We start from the raw sequence: 19239 nt of genomic DNA on the forward strand, positions 1-19239 counted from the left end.
GTTGCATACTTATATATTGCTTATGTATTGTCTGTGAATTGGTACTAACGTTTCATTTGGCTAGTGCATAGCGATGCCGTCGTATGTCGTGTACAAGGGTAAGGTTCCCGGAGTCTACGACGACTGGGAGGAGTGTCGGAGACAGGTTCACCGATTCAGCGGTAACAGTTACAAAGGGTACACCACTAGGGCCGAGGCCGAATCTAGATACGCCCGCTATCTAGCGCGAGAGGGGAGGGAGCGTTGGAGGAACCGGATGAAGACGAGTTTCATCGTGATGATGCTCATCGTGATGACCGCAGCTGTCTTCTATGTGATGGTAGTTTAGATGATCGATATCGACTTGTAATGTGAAGACAAACTCGCTACTCGCGGTCTCGAGACTTGTAATATAATGTTCTATCTTTGTTCGGTCTTTTCAATTCGGAGACTAATATGATGAATTGTATTCGGAGACTAATATGATGAATTGTATTCAGAGACTAATCTTCTGTTGTATTCGATGAATCTGTTGTTGATGTGTGCTGTCTATATTTTGTCCAATTATACATTTTGTAACCTGTGAAAAAAAACAGAAAATTAGAAAATTAAAAAAACCTAATATTCATACTAATGGCGCATCACATAACAGTGCGCCATTAGTATTCCAGAGGATACTAATGGCGCATCCTTAAGCAGTGCGCCATTAGTATGCCGAGGTTACTAATGGCGCATCACGTTGTGGTGCGCCATTAGTATGCCAAAGCACCTGGCTATACATGGCCCCTGGGAGGCATACTAAAGGCGCACCATGCCCTACACTAATGGCGCACTGTTGGTGCGCCATTAGTATACCAGATACTAATGGCGCACCAGTGGTGCGCCATTAGTAAATATTACTAATGGCGTGCTAGTAATGGCGCACCTCTAATGCGCCATTAATGGCCAAATTAAGTGCGCCATTAGTAGCCCTTTTTCTAGTAGTGTGAACGCAAACAGTTCATCGAAATGAACTGTATGCCCTCTATCGCACACACCTTGACCTAGCTGACCATTTATGTTGTGTTGCCTAATCGAAAACAATTCAATCAAGTAAAGCGTATGCCGTATATCACACATACCTTGATCTGGCTGACCGTTTCTATTATCTTTGCTCCTCACAAACAGTTCATCGGGGTGAACTGTATGCCGTATATTGCACACACCTTCATCTGGCTGCCCGTTTCTGTTGTTAAGCTCATTACAAACAGTTCATTCGAGTGAATGGTATGCCACGCATCGCACATGCAACTAAAATCTGAAACGTGTTTGTTGCTACGCCATTGCAAACGTTTTGTATAATTTTTGATGGTTTTATTACATAACCGTTTGCAATTAGGTTGCGTTATCAACATCCTGTACTCTGATGTATTTCAATTATAAAATCCTGGTCCCATAATACGAAAATCAAATATATTGTGTGCTTAATATGAAATGTGAATTTGATTATTAACGTATTAATAATAATAGGCCAATTAGCCTGCTCATTGGGTTTTTCTATTGCAGACGGTTATTGAGACAACACCGTGGGTGATGACCTCACACAACCAACACAGTTTCTAGGAAGTAAACGTCTTGGATCAATGAACAATCATACACGACTCCCTCTAGAAAACTCTTTACATTAGGCTACCTACGCCAAACGTTTTCCACAGAAAAAAGTGTATGTGATAGACAACCTATACAACACAATTTCTTCTAGGCACCGTGCATGATGCATTTAATAACGTAAACGATAAAATTATTAATATGGTCCGCAATGGCAACGCTATCACAGGGGATTTTGATAGCCAAAATTGTGTGTGATGTACATGCGAACGGAAACGTTTGTCTGAGATTCACCGTGTGGGATGTCACTACAAAAAAAAGAAACAGTCGTGACATTTTGAACGTTGTGTAGATGGTTGGACAAAAGGATGTTATCGGTGTCTCCATGGATGCACGGGTGTTGCTACTTCTAATGCTTATGATCTTAGGCGTTGTTGAGGATTAATGTCGGGATACCATAACCAACTTCTGGAGGTGGTTCTTTATAGCTGCAATGATATCATGGAAAGACTACAACTCAAAAGTCCAAATAGCAAAGAAGACAAAAAATAATGTTTTTCCTAAATGCTACCCTAGATAGTGTAATGGTGTACACGGACTGCTCACAAGGCAGCTATTGAGAGCCCACCATTGCTTCTTCACACAACGACTAAGTGGCTAATACTAAACTTTCCCCAGGAGCAAAAAGGAAGGTTGCCACTAGAAAGGAAATACTATAGAGGAAATTATACTTCTTCACTCATCCTCGTCTTCACTATCCTCCTCCTCTTCCTCTTCTCGTCGTCCTCTACTTCACTGTCGTCCTCCTCCTCCTCCCCATCCTCCTCTTCCTCGTCTAATTCTTCATGCCTTTTCTTTTTCTTTTTATTCGCAATCTTCCTCGCCATCTTAAGTTGTGCTTCCTTGTCAGTTTTTGGGCTGTCTGTCTTAGGTGAACTCAGATTTGTTATAATTTCATCATCTACATTCTCGTTGGTGATATTGAGTTGCACATGACTCTCTGAAATTAGAATATAAGTAAATCACTTGTTTGCAGGTAAGATGTATGAGAATTTTTACTAAAAAAAAGAACAAGAGAAGATGAGGACCATTCGGATTCTCCGTAGAAGAAGATGATGCAGATGAAGCTGAAGATAAATCATTTGACTTCATCTCATCTACATATCAATACATATCAAGTTAGTTAGATTTTATAATTACTACTAGTGATCAATTAATATGCTAGCATGTGGTAAAATATGTGATGTACCCCCAGCATCATCGCCCGACTGAGTGCCGTAATCTACATGACGATCCATATGTTAAGGTGGAGAGTATAGTTACTAGCAAGAAGAAGACCAAGCGGTAGATAGAGAGATAGACAGTGAGAGAGACAGAGAAATTATAAAACCACAAATCAACATTTCTTTCTAAGAATAGTTTTGTATATATATGTACATTAAAGTGCATACATCTACCTAAGGTGGTACAAAAATATCACAACAGAAGGTATTGCATTGTTCGAGTGTCCACTTTTCTTAAATCTCATTGGAAGCTACTAGACTACATGAGTATATAAACACACTAATGTGTCCATTACATTTGCCAGTGGTGGAAAAAAGATTGTCAGTTACGATATTGCATTAGGCATGATTGTAAAAAAATTTCTGAATAAAGGCACTAATTTCATATTAGACCAATGGAGTTTGATATCCCAAAATATTCTTTTTAATTTGACTTCTCAATATGACTAAGCGAGGGAGGATGTGAAAATATGTTTTATTTCTTTAGGGATATAGGATCATCTCAATTCAAGTGCCTATGCCATTTCGGTAGATAAAACAGGGCAACCCAATATGTTGCGAGTACAAAATTTGGGCTCCCGACCCCATGATGGGATTCAAGTGCCGTCACCAATGATGGGATTCTAATGATGGCACAAATTAAAATTATTCTAATATTGTTATAAATCAAAATAGTTATAAGTGGCACTAATATCGTCAATATTAGATCAAATAGTATTCTTTTTTTCATGGTAGATCAAATAATATCCTATGACCACTAATGAAATATTGGTGCAATGCATGTAATAAAAAATGAGCACGATGGCATAGTAAAAAAATGACATGCCATCATATAATTATCATGAAAATGATATCTTCCGATGTATCTCTGTCTCATGTCAGGTTGAGAAAATTAGCCTTAGTAAATCATTACAATTAGTCAGGCCTATCGCACTTAAAAAACAATGACTACGTACATGCATGGGAGAGCCTAATCAGCGGGTAACCCTTCAGGTTGTCTCCCATCGAGCTCTATTCGGGCGCCATGTGGTGCGCCCTAGCACCACCATATATCGCATGTTGGGCGCACCTGTTGGAAACACGTTTTTTCCCTTTCTTTACACATGCTACTGGATTTATTTTCTTGGCTTTTGGGTTCACATTGTGCTTGCTTTTTTTCTAAGTTTCCAGGAAGAAAAAATAACTTTCTTTATGTTTTATTGTCCTCGCATAAAGCAGAACATGTGAAAAAAGCAGATTCGTCTCTACTACTATTAAACAAGCAAATATATTCTTCTCTAAATGCACCCCATCTAACGTACACACAACAACCCGCAGCAATTAGAGCCACATGATTAGATTCAGTAATTTATATCTAACTGTCAAATATAACAATAGGCCTCGTCAAAGGTGCATTTAGCAATTTCAGGAGACGGATGAAAACTTTGCCATCCCCATGCGCCCAGCGGCCACGACCCTGACAATCATGCACAAAAAGAGAAACAGATCTCATTCGGATCGCCTCACCCTCAACCGAGCACTGGACATCCGGCTTGCCATCGCATGACCTCCCATTGGTGTGATCCTCCATCCCCTCCTCACTTGATTTTGTCCTTGCCATCGAGTGGTCTTCAAGGGGACGCCGGTGACTCCACTACTCCTTCGATAGTGGTTGTGGGGTGTCCGGAGAGGCGGGGATTAGCGGCGCATTGGCGGATTGACCAGGAGCTGCCTCGTGCTAGGGTTCCTCCCCACACCCCTGCTGTGCCTCATCTTCATCTCGCTGTACCCCTTCCATCTATGGTGTCTCGTGTGTCTCCCCCAGTGGCGGAGGCATAGCAGGGTCACGGGGAGGCGGCCGGGGCTTCGCGTGTGGTACGCACAGGTTGTCTGTTGGCTCTGTGCGTGGTGCACAGGCGGTAGTAGCTGCAGCCACGGGCTTTTCTCATAATTTGCATCTAGAACAGCAATAGCAGGGCCATGGATAGGACCATCAAATCTCCCTGAATTCTTCCTGGTTCAGGTTTTTCCCATGCACCGACTGATCGGGGCTGTGAAGCACATGTTGGTCGTGTGGAAGGACCTCGGCGACCCCGGCTTAGTCAATGTCACTAACAACGCGTCTGACATGATGTTGCCGGAGTTCTTGTCTTACTATGTTGTCTGCTAAACTACTATCCCTGAATTTATTTAAGGTTATTTCTCATATTTCTGTTCTAAACTAAATGCATATTGTCTTTCTATCTTCTATACATATATGTGCTACAACATGTGTCTTGCTTGTTATGTGGATGTGCAACAGATTTGTGCAACAAAGAAGGGTTCATGTGCAAAGAAGCATAGAAGATATGAGGCAGAAAAAGAAAGAAAATAATCAAGGGTAGAATAAATTCAGTGTGAACTTAGAATACATGTAGTATGGGTGTTTAAAAATCTTCCCTTTATGACTGTTTGGAAATCTGAAGTATCAAGACTGTTCTATTTATATATGATTTTTAGTATGAGGTACAGAACCTGCAAGTTCTTAGCGCCCGCAACACCCACAAACTTATTTTCAGCTAGCACACCAAATAAGATGTAATTCTTAATAAGAAAAGTTGCATGGTAGTGTCATATTTGGATTCTGACATTTACGACCCACGAGGAAAAAACCTATCCAAGGCAGTGTCGACTCGACAGTAAACATTGAGAAACCTGGTTTTCAAATTATTTTAAATCCAAAACTCACCTGAAAATCATGAAACTTGGCATGGTACAATGACATGGCACCAACATGCTGTGGTAAAAATTAATCAAAGTTAGGAAAAGTTTTGGTATAAACTTCTTACAAACCGGAGGTTCTCTCAAAAAACCTCATGGTTCTGCGAGGAAACTTGCCACCTATGTGTGCGAAATGACATTTCTGATTACAGTCCTGTTTGCCGCGTATCACGCACATCTTGTCAAGTTGAACCATTTTTGTTCTTTTCGCTGAATGCAAACAGTTCATCAGAATGAACTGTATGCCCTCTATCGCACACACCTTGATTTAGCTGACCATTTATGTTTTGTTGCCTAATCGAAAACAATTAAATCAAGTAAACCGTATGCCGTATATCACACACACCTTGAATTGGCTGACCGTTTCTGTTATCTTTGCTTATCACAAACAGTTCATCTATGCCGTGTATTGCAAACACCTTCATCTGGCTGCCCGTTTTTGTTGTTAAGCTCATCGCAAACAGTTCATTCGAGTGAATCATATGCCACACATCGCACATGCAACTATAATCTGAAACATGTTTGTTGGCTACGCCATTGCAAACGTTTTGTATATTTTTGACGGTTTTATTACATCACTGTTTGTGATTAATGCATCACACACAGTTTCGTTGAAGGATCTCTCATTGTAGTGTCGCATTATCAACATCCTATACTCTGATGTATTTCAATTATGAAATTCTGGTTCTGTAATACGAAAATCAAATATATTGTGTGCTTAATACGAAATGTGAATTTGATTGTTAACGTATTAATAATAATAGGCCAATTTGCCTGCTCATTGGGGTTTTCTATTGCAGACGATTATTTAGACAACACCGTGGGCGATGACCTCAGACAACCCACATAGTTTCTAGGAAGTAAACGTCTTGGATTAATGAACAATCACACACGACTTCCTCTAGAAAACTCTTTGCATTAGGCTACCTACACCAAACGTTTTCCACATAAAAAGTGTGTGTGATACACAGCCTATGCAACATAATTTCTTATAGGCACCGTGCGTGATGCATTTAATAATGTAAACGATAAAATTATTAATATCGTTCGCAATGGCAACGCTATCACATACAATTTTGATTGGGAAAATTGTGTGTGATGTACATGCGAACAGATACGTTTGTCTGGGATTCACCGTGTGGGATGTCACTACAAAAAAAGACACATCCGTGACATTTTGGGCCGAACGATTTTTTCTGTCTTGCTTATAACACTTCTATGACGATAATTGTGACAAAACCCGGTATCATCATACATGTGGTGGGGTCCTACTTCTATGATTAACAATCATGACAGAAAATGGGCTTTTCTTCCTGGGCGGACCGGAGACGCAGCTGCATGACATTCTTTGGGCCTTCCATGACGGAAAAACCATGGTAGAAGCGAGGGCGAGGACAATATCGGGGAGTTCCCGGTGATGGTGGATGGTCGGGGGCCGAGCGATGTGCGTTTCTCTCGTACACGTATGCGCGTGGGTGCGAAGCGTTGGGCTCTAACTGAACCCGAGCGAGGCATTTGCCTAACTGAACCCGAGCGATTGCACTGCAGGCTACGCGTTACTGAACCCGAGCAATCTTTGAGTTATCTTTGCAAGTCTCTTCGAATTATCCGTTTGGTTTGGCCAACTAGATTGGTAGTTCTTGCAATGGGAGAGTGCTTAGCTTTGAGTTCAATCTTGCGGTGTCCTTACCCAGTAACAGAAAGGGTCTTTGCAAGTCTCTTCGAATTATCCGTTTGGTTTGGCCAACTAGATTGGTAGTTCTTGTAATGGGAGAAGTGCTTAGCTTTGGGTTCAATCTTGCGGTGTCCTTACCCAGTGACAGAAAGGGTTGCAAAGCACGTATTGTATTGTTGCCATTGAGGATAACAAGATGGGATATTTATCATATTGCATGAATTTATTCCTCTACATCATGTCATCTTGCTTAAGGCGTTACTCTGTTTTTAACTTAATACTCTAGATGCATGCTGGATAGCGGTCGATGAGTGGAGTAATAGTAGTAGATGCAGAATCGTTTCGATCTACTTGTCTCAGACGTGATGCCTATATACATGATCATACCTAGATAACCTCATAACTATGCTTAATTCTGTCAATTGCTCAACAGTAATTTGTTCACCCACTGTAGAATACTTATGCTCTTGAGAGAAGCCACTAGTGAAACCTATGGCCCCCGGGTCTATTCACATCATATCAATCTCTATCACTTTATTTACTTGCTTTGTTTTTACTTTGCTTTTTACTTTTTTTACTTTGCATCTATCTATCAAAAATACCAAAAATATTATTTATCATCTCTATCAGATCTCACTATCGTAAGTGGCCGTGAAGGGATTGACAACCCCTAATCGCGTTGGTTGCGAGTTGCTATCGTTTTGTGTAGGTACGAGGGACTTGTGTGTGGTCTCCTACTGGATTGATACCTTGGTTCTCAAAAACTGAGGGAAATACTTACGCTACTTTGCTGCATCATCCTCTCCTCTTCGGGGAAATCCAACGCAGTGCTCAAGAGGTAGCAAGAAGAATTTCTGGCGCCGTTGCCGGGGAGGCTCACGCAAGCAAGTCAACCATACCAAGTACCCATCGCAATCCCTATCTCTCGCATTACATTATTTGCCAATTGCCTCTCGTTTTCCTCTCCCCCACTTCACCGTTGCCGTTTTATTCGCCCTCTCTTTCCCTTTCTCCTCCTCTTTTTCCCGTTGCCTTTTTGTTTGTTCGTGTGTTAGTTTTCTTATTTGTTGCGATGGCTCTACCTAGATTTGGTGACCTTCACCTTAAAAGGCTAGAGGAGATTGAAAGCAATGTCAGAAAGTTTATGGTTTTGCAATTTGAGCACAATAATTTCTTTAGAAACGAACTTAAGGAACAAAAAAGTTTTATGAGCTATATGAATAAAGAACTCAATGATATGTCTAAAGAATTTGATGGTATAAGGGCCCAAATTGCTCGTCTTGAAAAGATGACCGCTGAGATTTCAGATATGCAAGCTACCTTAGTCAATAAGATGGCTGCTAAACCGAATCCCTATGAAAATCAAGATGAAGATGTAAAAGTTATTGATGTGTCCCCTATTAAATCTTTATTTTGCAATATGAATCTTGATGAAACTGAATATGATCTTCCTTTACCTAGAAGGCGTTCTAAGAATTCGGAGTTTTTAGATCTTGATGATGAAATTGATAAAAGTGGGATTGAAAGAAATAAAAATCTAGATGTTGCTAAACCCATTATATTGGATCTCAAGGAATTTAATTATGAAAATTGCTCTTTAACTGATTGTATTTCCTTGTTGCAATCCGTGCTAAATTCTCCTCATGCTTATAGTCAAAATAAGGCCTTTACCGAACACATTGTTGATGCCTTGATGCAATCTTATGAAGAAAAGCTTGAGTTGAAAGTTTCTATCCCTAGGAAACTCAATGATGAATGGGAACCTACTATCAAAATTAAAATTAAAGATTATGAGTTTCATGCCTTATGTCATTTGGGTGCTAGTGTCTCCACTATTCCCAAAACTTTGTGTGATTTGCTAGATTTCTGCGACTTTGATGATTGCACCCTAAACTTGCATCTTGCGGATTCCACTATTAAAAAACCTATGGGAAGAATTAATGATGTGCTTATTGTTGCAAATAGGAATTATGTGCCCATAGATTTTATCGTTCTTGATATAGATTTCAATCCTTCATGCCCTATTATTCTTGGTAGACCGTTCCTTAGAACGATTGGTGCAATTATTGATATGAAGGAAGGGAATATTAGATTCCAATTTCCCTTAAAGAAGGGCATGGAACACCTCCCTAGAAATAAAATAAAATTACCATATGAATATATCATGCGAGCCACTTATGGATTGCCTACCAAAGATAGCAATACCTAGATCTATCCTTGCTTTTATGCCTAGCTAGGGGCGTTAAACGATAGCGCTTGTTGGGAGGCAACCCAATTTTATTTTGTGTTTTTTGTTTTTGCTTCTGTTTAGGAATAAATAATCCATCTAGCCTCTGTTTAGATGTGATTTTATCTTTTAATTAGTGTTTGTGCCAAGTTAAACCTATTGGATCTTCTTGGGTGATAGTTATTTGATCTTGCTGTAATTTCCAGAATCTTTGCGCTCAGTGCCCGAATTGTTAAAATGTTGGGGAACGTTGCAGAAAATTAAAATTTTTCCTATGGTTTCACCAAGATCCATCTATGAGTTCATCTAAGCAACGAGTCACGGGAGAGAGTTTGCATCTACATACCACTTGTAGATCGCGTGCGGAAGCTTGCAAGGTGATGATGGAGTCGTACTCGGCGTGATTCAGATCACCGATGTCCAAGTGCTGAACGGACAGCACCTCCGCGTTCAACACATGTACGGGATGGGAGACGTCTCCTCCTTCTTGATCCAGCAAGGGGGATGGAGAGGTTGAGGAAGCTCGCTCCAATGGCAGCACGACGGCGTGGTGGTGTTGGTGCAGCAGTACTCCGACAGGGCTTCGCCAAGCGCTTATGGAGGAGGAGAGGTGTTGGGGAGGGGAGGGGCTGCGCCTTGGAGATGTGTATGCAGCCCTCCCCTCACCCCTCTATTTATAGGGGAAGGGACAAGGGGGGCCGGCCCCTCTAGATGGGATCTAGAGGGGGGGCGGCGGCCAAGGGAGGGGGGCTTGCCCCCCAAGCAAGGGGGGCGCCCCCACTAGGGTTTCCCCCCCAACCCTAGGCGCATGGGCCCAAGGTGGGGGGCGCGCCCAGCCCTCCAGGGGCTGGCTCCCTCCCCTTTGCGGCCCATGTGGCCCTCCGAGAGGGGTGGCCCCTCCCGGTGGACCCCCGGAACCCCTCTGGTGGTCCCCGTACATTACCGATAGACCCCCGAAACTTTCCAGTGTCCGTATGACAACTTCCCATATATAAAACTTCACCTCCGGACCATTCCGGAACTCCTCGTGACGTCCGGGATCTCATCCGGGACTCCGAACAACATTCGGTAGTCACATACTAGTCTTCCTAATAACCCTAGCGTCACCGAACCTTAAGTGTGTAGACCCTATGGGTTCGGGAGACACGCAGACATGACCGAGATAACTCTCGGGTAATAACCAACAGAGGGATCTGGATACCCATGTTGGCTCCCACATGCTCCTCGATGATTTCATCGATTGAACCACGATGTCGAGGATTCGATCAAAACCCTGTATGCAATTCCCTTTGTCAATCGGTACGTTACTTGCCCGAGACTCGATCGTCGGTATCCCAATACCTTGTTCAGTCTCGTTACCGGCAAGTCACTTTACTCGTACCGTAATGCATGATCCCATGGCCAACACCTTGGTCACCTTGAGCTCATTATGATGATGCATTACCGAGTGGGCCCAGAGATACCTCTCCGTCATACGGAGTGACAAATCCCAGTCTCGATCCGTGTCAACCCAACAGATACTTTCGGAGATACCTGTAATGCACCTTTATAGTCACCCAGTTACGTTGTGATGTTTGATACACCCAAGGCACTCCTACGGTATCCGGGAGTTACACGATCTCATGGTCGAAGGAAGAGATACTTGACATTGGCAAAGCTCTAGCAAACGAACTACACGATCTTTGTGCTATGCTTAGGATTGGGTCTAGTCCATCACATCATTCTCCTAATGATGTGATCCCGTTATCAATGACATCCAATGTCCATAGTCAGGAAACCATGACTATCTGTTGATCACAACGAGCTAGTCAACTAGAGGCTCACTAGGGACATATTGTGGTCTATGTATTCACACGTGTATTACGATTTCCGGATAATACAGTTATAGCATGAATAAAAGACAATCATCATGAACAATGAAATATAATAATACTTTTATTATTGCCTCTAGGGCATATTTCCAACAGTCTCCCACTTGCACTAGAGTCACCAATCTAGTTACATTGTGATGAATCGAACACCCATAGAGTTCTGGTGTTGATCATGTTTTGCCCGCGAGAGAGGTTTAGTCAACGGATCTGCGACATTCAGATCCGTGTGCACTTTGCAAATCTCTATGTCTCCATCTTGAACATTTTCACGGATGGAGTTGAAACGACGCTTGATGTGCCTGGTCTTCTTGTGAAACCTGGGCTCCTTGGCAAGGGCAATAGCTCCAGTGTTGTCACAGAAGAGTTTGATCGGCCCCGACGCATTGGGTATGACTCCTAGGTCGGTGATGAACTCCTTCACCCAAATTGCTTCATGCGCTGCCTTCGAGGCTGCCATGTACTCCACTTCACACGTAGATCCCGCCACGACGCTCTGCTTGCAGCTGCACCAGCTTACTGCTCCACCATTCAACATATACACGTATCCGGTTTGTGACTTGGAGTCATCCAGATCTGAGTCGAAGCTAGCATCGACGTAACCCTTTACGACGAGCTCTTCGTCTCCTCCATAAACGAGAAACATGTCCTTTGTCCTTTTCAGGTACTTCAGGATATTCTTGACCGCTGTCCAGTGTTCCTTGCCGGGATTACTTTGGTATCTTGCTACCAAACTTACGGCAAGGTTTACATCGGGTCTGGTACACAGCATGGCATACATAATAGATCCTATGGCTGATGCATAGGGGATGACACTCATCTCTTCTTTATCTTTTGCCGTGGTCTGTGACTGAGCTGAGCTCAATCTCACACCTTGTAACATAGGCAAGAACCCTTTCTTGGACTGATCCATTTTGAACCTTTTCAAAATCTTATCAAGGTATGTGCTTTGTGAAAGACCTATGAGGCCTCTCGATCTATCTCTATAGATCTTGATGCCTAATATATAAGCAGCTTCTCCAAGGTCCTTCATTGGAAAACACTTATTCAAGTAGGCCTTAATGCTGTCCAGAAGTTTTGTATCATTTCCCATCAAGAGTATGTCATCTACATATAATAGGAGAAATGCTACAGAGCTCCCACTCACTTTCTTGTAAACGCAGGCTTCTCCATAAGTCTGCATAAACCCAAACGCTTTGATCATCTCATCAAAGCGAATGTTCCAACTCCGAGATGCTTGCACCAGTCCATAAATGGATCGCTGGAGCTTGCATACTTTGTTAGCGTTCTTAGGATCGACAAAACCTTCCGGCTGCATCATATACAGCTCTTCCTTAAGATGTCCATTAAGGAATGCCGTTTTGACGTCCATCTGCCATATCTCATAATCATAGTATGCGGCAATTGCTAACATGATTCGGACGGACTTCAGCTTCGCTACGGGAGAGAATGTCTCGTTGTAGTCAATCCCTTGAACTTGTCGATAACCCTTAGCGACAAGTCGAGCCTTATAAATGGTAATATTACCATCCGCGTCTGTCTTCTTCTTAAAAATCCATTTGTTTTCTATCGCTCGCCGATCATCGGGCAAGTCTGTCAAAGTCCATACTTTGTTTTCATACATGGATTCTATCTTGAATTTCATGGCTTCAAGCCATTTGTTGGAATCTAGGCCCGCCATCGCTTCTTCATAGTTCGAAGGTTCACCGTTGTCTAACAACATGATTTCCAGGACAGGGTTGCCGTACCACTCTGGTGCGGAACGTGTCCTTGTGGACCTACGAAGTTCAATAGCAACTTGATCCGAAGTACCTTGATCATCATCATTGGTTTCCTCTTCAGTTGGTGTGGGCATAACAGGAACATTTTCCTGAGCTGCACCACTTTCCCGTTCGAGAGGTAGTACTTCATCGAGTTCTACTTTCCTCCCACTTACTTCTTTCGAGAGAAACTCTTTTTCCATAAAGCATCCGTTCTTGGCAACAAAGGTCTTGCCCTCGGATCTTAAGTAGAAGGTATACCCGACAGTTTCCTTAGGGTATCCTATGAATACGCATTTTTCCGACTTGGGTTCGAGCTTTTCAGGTTGAAGTTTCTTGACATAAGCATCGCATCCCCAAACTTTTAGAAATGACAGCTTAGGTTTCTTCCCAAACCATAATTTATACGGTGTCGTCTCAACGGATTTAGACGGTGCCCTATTTAAAGTGAATGTAGCTGTCTCTAGAGCGTATCCCCAAAATGATAGCGGCAAATCGGTAAGAGACATCATAGACCGCACCATATCCAATAGAGTGCGATTACGATGTTCGGACACACCGTTTTGCTGAGGTGTTCCAGGCGGCGTGAGTTGTGAAACGATTCCACATTTCCTTAAGTGTGTACCAAATTCGTGACTTAAGTATTCTCCTCCATGATCTGATCGTAGGAATTTTATCTTTAGGTCACGTTGATTCTCCACCTCATTCTGAAATTCCTTGAACTTTTCAAAGGTCTCAGACTTGTGTTTCATTAAGTAGACATAGCCATATCTACTTAAGTCATCAGTGAGAGTGAGAATATAACGATATCCTCCGCGAGCCTCCACGCTCATTGGACCGCACACATCGGTATGTATGATTTCCAACAAGTTGGTTGCTCGCTCCATTGTTCTGGAGAACGGAGTCTTGGTCATTTTGCCCATGAGGCATGGTTCGCATGTGTCAAACGATTCATAATCAAGAGACTCTAAAAGTCCATCAGCATGGAGCTTCTTCATGCGCTTGACACCAATGTGACCAAGGCGGCAGTGCCACAAGTATGTGGGACTATCGTTATCAACTTTGCATCTTTTGGCATCCACACTATGAACATGTGTAATATTACGCTCGAGATTCATTAAGAATAAACCATTGACCATCGGAGCATGACCATAAAACATATCTCTCATATAAATTGAACAACCATTATTCTCAGACTTAAATGAGTAGCCATCTTGTATTAAACGAGATCCAGATACAATGTTCATGCTCAAACTTGGCACTAAATAACAATTATTAAGGTTCAAAACTAATCCCGTGGGTAAATGTAGAGGCAGATGCCGACGGCGATCACATCGACTCTGGAACCATTCCCGACGCGCATCGTCACCTCGTCCTTTGCTAGTCTCCGTTTATTCCGCAGCTCCTGCTGTGAGTTACAAATGTGAGCAACGGCACCGGTATCAAATACCCAGGAGTTACTGCGAGTACTGGTAAGGTACACATCAATTACGTGTATATCAAATATACCTTTGGTGTTGCCGGCCTACTTATCCGCTAAGTATTTGGGGCAGTTCCGCTTCCAGTGACCCTTCCCCTTGCAATAAAAGCACTCAGTCTCAGGCTTGGGTCCATTCTTTGACTTCTTCCCGGCAACAGGCTTACCGGGCGCGACAACATCTTTGCCGTCCTTCTTGAAGTTTTTCTTACCCTTGCCCTTCTTGAACTTAGTGGTCTTATTGACCATCAACACTTGATGTTCTTTCTTGATTTCAGCCTCTGCTGACTTCAGCATCGAGAACACTTCAGGAATGGTCTTCACCATCCCCTGCATGTTGTAGTTCATCACAAAGCTCTTGTAGCTTGGTGGGAGCGACTGGAGGATTCTGTCAACGACCGCCTCATCTGGGAGGTTAATGTTCAGCTGGGTCATACGGTTGTGCAACCCAGACATCTTCAGGATGTGCTCACTGACAGAACTGTTTTCCTCCATCTTACAACTATAGAATTTGTCGGAGACATCATATCTCTCGACCCGGGCATGAGCTTGGAAAACTAGTTTCAGCTATTCAAACATCTCATATGCTCCGTGATGCTCAAAACGCTTTTGGAACCCCGGTTCTAAGCTGTAAAGCATGCCGCACTGAACGAGGGAGTAATCATCAGTACGAGTCTGCCAAACGTTCAAATCGTCTTGCAGTGCTGGGAGAGCAGGTGGGTCACCTAACGGTGCTTCTAGGACATATTGTTTCTTGGAAGCTATGAGGATGATCCTCAGGTTCCGGACCCAGTCCGTATAGTTGCTGCCATCATCTTTCAGCTTGGTTTTCTCTAGGAACGCGTTGAAGTTCATGTTGACATGAGCGTTGGCCATTTGATCTACAAGACATATTTGCAAAGGTTTTAGACTAAGTTCATGATGATAAAGTTCTAATCAAAATTATGAACTCCCACTTAGATTAGACATCCCTCTAGTCATCTAAGTGTTACACGATCCGAGTCGACTAGCCCGTGTCCGATCATCACGTGAGACGGACTAGTCATCGTCGGTGAACATCTTCATGTTGATCGTATCTTCCATACGACTCGTGTTCGACCTTTCGGTCTCCGTGTTCCAAGGCCATGTCTGTACATGCTAGGCTCGTCAAGTTAACCCTAAGTGTTTTCGCTGTGTAAAACTGTCTTACACCCGTTGTATGTGAACGTAAGAATCCATCACACCCGATCATCACGTGGTGCTTAGAAGCGACGAACTGTAGCAACGGTGCACAGTTAGGGGAGAACACTTCTTGAAATTTTTGTAAGGGATCATCTTATTTACTATCGTCGTCCTAAGTAAACAAGATGCATAAACATAGTAAACATCACATGCAATTATATATAGTTGTGACATGATATGGCCAATATCATAAAGCTCCATTGATCTCCATCTTCGGGGCTCCATAATCATCTTGTCACCGGCTTGACACCATGATCTCCATCATCGTGTCTTCATGAAGTTGTCACGCCAACGACTACTTCTACTTCTATGGCTAACGCGTTTAGCAATAAAGTAAAGTAGTTTACATGGCGTTCTTCAATGACACGCAGGTCATACAAAAAATAAAGACAACTCCTATGGCTCCTGCCGGTTGTCATACTCATCGACACGCAAGTCGTGAATCCTATTACAAGAACATGATCTCATACATCACAATTCATCATTCATCACAACTTCTGGCCATATCACATCACATGATCAATCGCTGCAAAAACAAGTTAGACGTCTTCTAATTGTTGTTGCATCTTTTACGTGGCTGCAATTGGGTTCTAGCAAGAACGTTTTCTTACCTACGAATAACCACAACGTGATTTTGTCAACTTCTATTTACCCTTCATAAGGGCCCTGTTCATCGAATCCGCTCCAACTAAAATGGGAGAGACAGACACCCGCCAGCCACCTTATGCAACTAGTGCATGTCAATCGGTGGAACCGGTCTCACGTAAGCGTACGTGTAAGGTTGGTCCGGGCCGCTTCATCCCACAATACCGTTGAAGCAAGAAAAGACTAGTAGAGGCAAGTAAGTTGACAAGATCCACGCCCACAACAAAATTGTGTTCTACTCGTGCATTAAAGAACTACGCATAGACCTAGCTCATGATGCCACTATTGGGGAACGTTGCAGAAAATTAAAATTTTTCCTACGGTTTCACCAAGATCCATCTATGAGTTCATCTAAGCAACGAGTCATGGGAGAGAGTTTGCATCTACATACCACTTGTAGATCGCGTGCGGAAGCTTGCAAGGTGATGATGGAGTCGTACTCGGCGTGATTCAGATCACCGATGTCCAAGTGCTGAACGGACAGCACCTCCGCGTTCAACACACGTACGGGACGGGAGACGTCTCCTCCTTCTTGATCCAGCAAGGGGGAAGGAGAGGTTGAGGAAGCTCGCTCCAATGGCAGCACGACAGCGTGGTGGTGTTGGTGCAGCAGTACTCCGACAGGGCTTCGCCAAGCGCTTATGGAGGAGGAGAGGTGTTGGGGAGGGGAGGGGCTGCGCCTTGGAGATGTGTATGCAGCCCTCCCCTCACCCCTCTATTTATAGGGGAAGGGGCAAGGGGGGCCGGCCCCTCTAGATGGGATCTAGAGGGGGGGCGGCAGCCAAGGGAGGAGGGCTTGCCCCCCAAGCAAGGGGGGCGCCCCCACTAGGGTTTCCCCCCCAACCTTAGGCGCATGGGCCCAAGGTGGGGGGCGCGCCCAGCCCTCCAGGGGCTGGCTCCCTCCCCTTTGCGGCCCATGTGGCCCTCCGGGAGGGGTGGCCCCTCCCGGTGGACCCCCGGAACCCCTCTGGTGGTCCCCGTACATTACCGATAGACCCCCGAAACTTTCCGGTGTCCGTATGATAACTTCCCATATATAAAACTTCACCTCCGGACCATTCTGGAACTCCTTGTGACGTCCGGGATCTCATCCGGGACTGCAAACAACATTCGGTAGTCACATACTAGTCTTCCTAATAACCCTAGCGTCACCGAACCTTAAGTGTGTAGACCCTACGGGTTCGGGAGACACGCAGACATGACCGAGACAACTCTCGGGCAATAACCAACAGCGGGATCTGGATACCCATGTTGGCTCCCACATGCTCCTCGATGATTTCATCGGTTGAACCACGATGTCGAGGATTCGATTAAAACCCTGTATGCAATTCCCTTTGTCAATCGGTACGTTACTTGCCCGAGACTCGATCGTCGGTATCCCAATACCTTGTTCAGTCTTGTTACCGGCAAGTCACTTTACTCGTACCGTAATGCATGATCCCGTGGCCAACACCTTGGTCACCTTGAGCTCATTATGATGATGCATTACCGAGTGGGCCCAGAGATACCTCTCCGTCATACGGAGTGACAAATCCCAGTCTCGATCCGTGTCAACCCAACAGATACTTTCGGAGATACCTGTAATGCACCTTTATAGTCACCCAGTTACGTTGTGACGTTTGATACACCCAAGGCACTCCTACGGTATCCGGGAGTTACACGATCTCATGGTCGAAGGAAGAGATACTTGACATTGGCAAAGCTCTAGCAAACGAACTACACGATCTTTGTGCTATGCTTAGGATTGGGTCTAGTCCATCACATCATTCTCCTAATGATGTGATCCCGTTATCAATGACATCCAATGTCCATAGTCAGGAAACCATGAATATCTGTTGATCACAACGAGCTAGTCAACTAGAGGCTCACTAGGGACATATTGTGGTCTATGTATTCACACGTGTATTACGATTTCCGGATAATACAATTATAGCATGAATAAAAGACAATCATCATGAACAATGAAATATAATAATACTTTTATTATTGCCTCTAGGGCATATTTCCAACATAAAAATCACCAGAACATGACAAAATACTGATTCAATTGCTTCTGATCAATAAACAAATTTTCCAGGTCATCTAAGTTTGGTAGAATTTTTTGGATTACATAAGTTTGCGTTAGTTACAGATTACTACAGACTATTCTGTTTTTGACAGATTCTGTTTTTCGTGTGTTGTTTGCTTATTTTGATGAATCTATGGCTAGTAAAATAGTTTATAATCCATATAGAAGTTGGAATACAGTAGGTTTAACACCAATATAAATGAAGAATGAGGTCATTACAGTACCTTAAAGTAGTCTTTTGTTTTCTTTCTCTAACGGAGCTCACGAGATTTCTGTTGAGTTTTGTGTTGTGAAGTTTTCAAGTTTTGGGTAAATTCTTTTGATGGATTATGGAACAAGGAGTGGCAAGAGCCTAAGATTTGGGATGCCCATGGCACCCCCAAGATAATCCAAGGACACCAAAAAGTCAAAGCTTGGGGATGCCCCGGAAGGCATCCCCTCTTTCGTCCACTTCCATCAGTAATTTACTTGGAGCTATATTTTTATTCACCACATGATAAGTGTTTTGCTTGGAGCGTCTTGTATTATTTGCGTCTTTGCTTGTTAGTTTACCACAATCATCCTTGATGTACACACCTTTTGAGAGAGCCATACATGAATTCAAATTTGATAGAATACTCTATGTGCTTCACTTATATCTTTTGAGCTTGATTGTTTTGCTCATTGTGCTTCACTTATATCTTTGAGCGTGATAATTTTTGCTCTAGTGC

At 43.3% G+C, this 19239-nt stretch overlaps 1 protein-coding gene across 1 annotated transcript; it reads right to left on the reverse strand.

Annotated features, from left to right (window-relative positions):
* Positions 1-2291: 2291 nt before the first annotated feature.
* Positions 2292-2945, reverse strand: LOC119309693 (DNA topoisomerase 1-like). The gene is made up of 3 exons (XM_037585647.1): positions 2816-2945; positions 2655-2723; positions 2292-2566 (listed from the first exon to the last, which is right to left on the reverse strand). The coding sequence occupies exons 1-3, from the start codon at positions 2862-2864 to the stop codon at positions 2292-2294; spliced, it is 393 nt and encodes a 130-aa protein (XP_037441544.1). The 5' UTR covers positions 2865-2945.
* Positions 2946-19239: the final 16294 nt, after the last annotated feature.

The sequence above is a fragment of the Triticum dicoccoides genome, chromosome 5B (assembly GCF_002162155.2).
Source record: "Triticum dicoccoides isolate Atlit2015 ecotype Zavitan chromosome 5B, WEW_v2.0, whole genome shotgun sequence".
Lineage (NCBI taxonomy): Eukaryota > Viridiplantae > Streptophyta > Magnoliopsida > Poales > Poaceae > Triticum > Triticum dicoccoides.

What these genes read in the sequence shown, in the direction of transcription:
- LOC119309693 (XM_037585647.1), bottom strand. Translation starts at nt 2,864, where the DNA reads ATGGATCGTCATGTAGATTACGGCACTCAGTCGGGCGATGATGCTGGG. An exon ending in GTCGGGCGATGATGCTGGGG is followed by an intron (nt 2,724 to 2,815) that starts GTACATCACATA and finishes ATTGATATGTAG; the next exon opens with ATGAGATGAAGTCAAATGAT. An exon ending in TTCTACGGAGAATCCGAATG is followed by an intron (nt 2,567 to 2,654) that starts GTCCTCATCTTC and finishes TTCTAATTTCAG; the next exon opens with AGAGTCATGTGCAACTCAAT.